The 3,357-nt window shown below is 40.1% G+C and overlaps 1 protein-coding gene across 1 annotated transcript; it reads left to right on the forward strand.

Moving 5' to 3' along the window:
• The first annotated feature begins 1,587 nt into the window (after positions 1–1,587).
• Positions 1,588–2,487, forward strand: LOC135467866 (uncharacterized). The gene has a single exon (XM_064745807.1). It carries the CDS (start codon positions 1,588–1,590, stop codon positions 2,485–2,487), a length of 900 nt encoding a protein of 299 aa, XP_064601877.1.
• Positions 2,488–3,357: the final 870 nt, after the last annotated feature.

Consider the following 3,357-nt stretch of genomic DNA (forward strand, 5'->3'; position numbering starts at 1 on the left):
AGGGTTTTATAGCACGCCAGCGCGGCGCAATGACCCAGGAGCCTAACACCAATGTGGTCGCTGTGAGTTCAAGTCTAGCTCATGCTCTCTTGAGTATGGCGTAAAACCAATCAAACAAAATAAATAAATATGGTGATGGATAAAACCTTGGCTGTAACATAACAGCGTTCTCTCTGTACAAGATTCATTCAAGATAGTAATAGATGGATTCGAATGAGTTCATGATCCATAGACCATGTCCCAGGCGACACGGTCAGAGAAAAATTCCGCTTCACTAACAGAAATACTTTGGCTACTTTGGTTTGTTCTCCTTGAAGTCAACACTTTGTTACTCACACATACTATCAAATCCCTGTCAATTTGATCCAATTCAGCAAGGCAGGACGAGTCCGTCAAAATGCTGCCGCCATTGTATCATGCCGAATACACGAAACATGAATTGGTCACATTATCCTGACACCGGGCCAAGCACTAAGGATTCATTGTTGTAACCTCTCAGTGCTGAGCGCCAAGCGATGCAGCAATTGTTCCACTCTTAAAGTCTTTGGTATAACTCAACTACGGGTTAGATGCCGCGTCTCCCGACTTCCGGTCGGACGCTCTAACTATTAGATCACCGAAGCGGTCGCATGCAAAGACACACTATATGAAAGTAATACAATTTAGAATTGGACAGACGTCAGCGACTTATCAGTGTTGTTTATCAAAACTGATTGTCTTGTTTATTAAAATAATGTTCTCTGATGATGGCACACTTAAAATGGAAACGTGTCACTCAAGAACCGTGTATCATGATATTTGTGCAATCTACGTTAAAGAAAAAGGAATGAGTTTTATGGCAAAATAAGTAACTTAAGCTTACTTTTGGTGGCTGGAAGTGTCCCCAGATACTTTCGGCGATCAGATTTCGCGCTCACTGAGCTTACTGACACTTGTGGTTGGAGTATAAACAGCGTTAAAGTTCAGTGGCACATTGCCTCTGGCAATATAATCCTAACTTTAATTATAGGGGTTTCGAAAAGTGCAATATTGTTTAAACCAAACTAGTGGAGGCAACACGTATACCATTGCCCCGGAGAAATCTTCTAGGCATTGAATTTCTCATTTAAGGAGAGTTAGAATATGTTGTTAATATAAAAATTTTACAGGTTGCCTATTCATTTGGGAATTCGCACCATGCAGTCATCATAATATTTAACTAAATGGTGCTCGTATTTCGCTGATACATAGTTGTTGAATTTCTCCTCTTTACCGATATTCCGATGTTTCCATCCATATCTTCTTAGCTCAGTTTTTCTGGTAACTGAAGTTTGCCTTTTTTTCGTTGTTCGCAGGTTGTAAGGCTACAAATCGACCATGGACGTGTACGGAAAACACCTCAATGGAAACATTACCATGGACTTAAGTCACACCAATTCCGTGGACACCTTCCAGGAAGCATGTTGCCCTGGACCGTGTTGCCCGATGCCCCAAATGGGCAAACTTCACATAATCGTCGCACAAATGTTCATGTATTTGTTTCCATGCCTGTTGGCTTTTGGAATACCATTCAACATCATCAGTGTGTTAATTTTCATGAGGACCAAGATGAGAAAACTTACTACAGTGCATTATTTTATCGCTTGTGGGATAACGGACAGCATCAACCTGTGCGCTTCGTTTATCCCATGGCTGGAGGCCTATAACATTTGGATTTATTCTTTGGAGGGTGTTTGTCAGATTGTTGTGTACCTCAAGCATTTATCTGATTTCCTATCCAGCTGGTATCTTGCACTAGCTCTGCTGGATATCTGGATTGGAAACCTGTGTAGCTTAAGTCCGAAGCGTTACTGCACAGTGTTCAAAACCAGAGCATTGATTCTGGCGGTGTTCAAGTTGGCATTGGTGGCATTGCTCTACTTGACTTGGACATACGGTCCAATTGCGGTGTCGGGAAGGTTTCTCTGTGAGGTGATTGAACAAGCGCGAGATGCGATGGTCGTGCTGAGTGTGATGAGGATTATATTTGCCTCACTGATCCCCGCCACTGTGGTCTTCGTGTTGATTATTTTACTCATCTCCACGTGTTGTCGATGCAAGCAAGACACTTCCACGAGAGCAAACAAGGAAAGCATTTTCATTCCGCTACAGTCCCAAAGGAGTTCCCTGTCCAAGGCGTCCGACAGACTGAAGATCAATCGCCGGTGCCTAACGTCGCTGTGTTTAGTTCTCGGACTCTTCTTCATGTTAATAGCTATGCCGCGCTCCGTTATCATCTTACGTCTGACGTTTCTCAAGTACCAATCCCATGGGCCTCCGCCAATGCAGCTAATGGCTTTGGAGCAACTGACGTCCCAACTCTATTACATTCACTTTGCCTGGAAGTTTCTCATTTATTTCATCTTCTTGAAACACTTTAGAAGCCGTATGTGGAAGTGCTTTTCTTACAAAAGGAAGAGGAACCCCCGAGAAAATAGAGAGTGTATTGTTGACGGAGACCTGGTCTAACACCATTCTTACCTGTCGTGTATGATAACATTATGCAGCTTGTAATATTGCTTGTTTTTTGACGGTTTCCTTGAGAAGTTTTAATGTTTTATGTTTTGAGTATTGCTTCTCAAATTCAAGTTCAAAAATGCCATCTAAAGATTTGCTATTCAAAACGATACATGTGTGTGTCTTTGAAGATTTCGCGTGAGAAGAAGTGCATGCTGACTCCTGTGACTGTGACTGAGAGAATCCGATTCATTATACAACATGATGGGATTTGCCGGCTAGTTGAGTTAGCTGAGACATCTTGGGAGTACATATGGATGTCGCACAAAGATGTAATCGTTGTAAATCGTAAAATGACTCTGTACAATTATTTATTTTTATGAGATTGAAAGATTTCTGATTATCTTCCAAGCAAAAGGTCAGACTGTGTAATGTGAACATCAGATGTGTTATATCATCAACAAAATGATATAAGGCAGTCGTATTTATGTCACTTTTTCCAACGTTGACCTCCCACTATAAAACAGTATTTCTGACAATGTTCACCTACGAGTGGTTTTTCACAGTCTATTGAAGTAGGACAACTTGTTCTTGTTTATTGACACTGGTCTAATACAATGAGTAACGGAGTGATGTGTGTTTTTGCACAAACAGTTATTATGATTATTATTATTATTATTATTATTATTATTATCATTATTATTATTATTATTATTATTATTATTATTATTATTATTATTTCGCGGTATGGATATAAATTAGAAACATCAAATTATTCCCGTTTCGATGTGCCGTGTATCAAAAGATATAGCTTGTATGTTAATATGCCATATTGAGGATAGTTGTTCTAAACAGATTTTGGCATCTGTTTCCTTGTATAAT

Source organism: Liolophura sinensis, chromosome 1 (genome assembly GCF_032854445.1).
Source record: "Liolophura sinensis isolate JHLJ2023 chromosome 1, CUHK_Ljap_v2, whole genome shotgun sequence".
NCBI classification, from domain to species: Eukaryota; Metazoa; Mollusca; class Polyplacophora; order Chitonida; family Chitonidae; genus Liolophura; species Liolophura sinensis.

Coding starts and splice junctions, on each gene's coding strand:
- LOC135467866 (XM_064745807.1), top strand. CDS start 1,588: ATGAGAAAACTTACTACAGTGCATTATTTTATCGCTTGTGGGATAACG.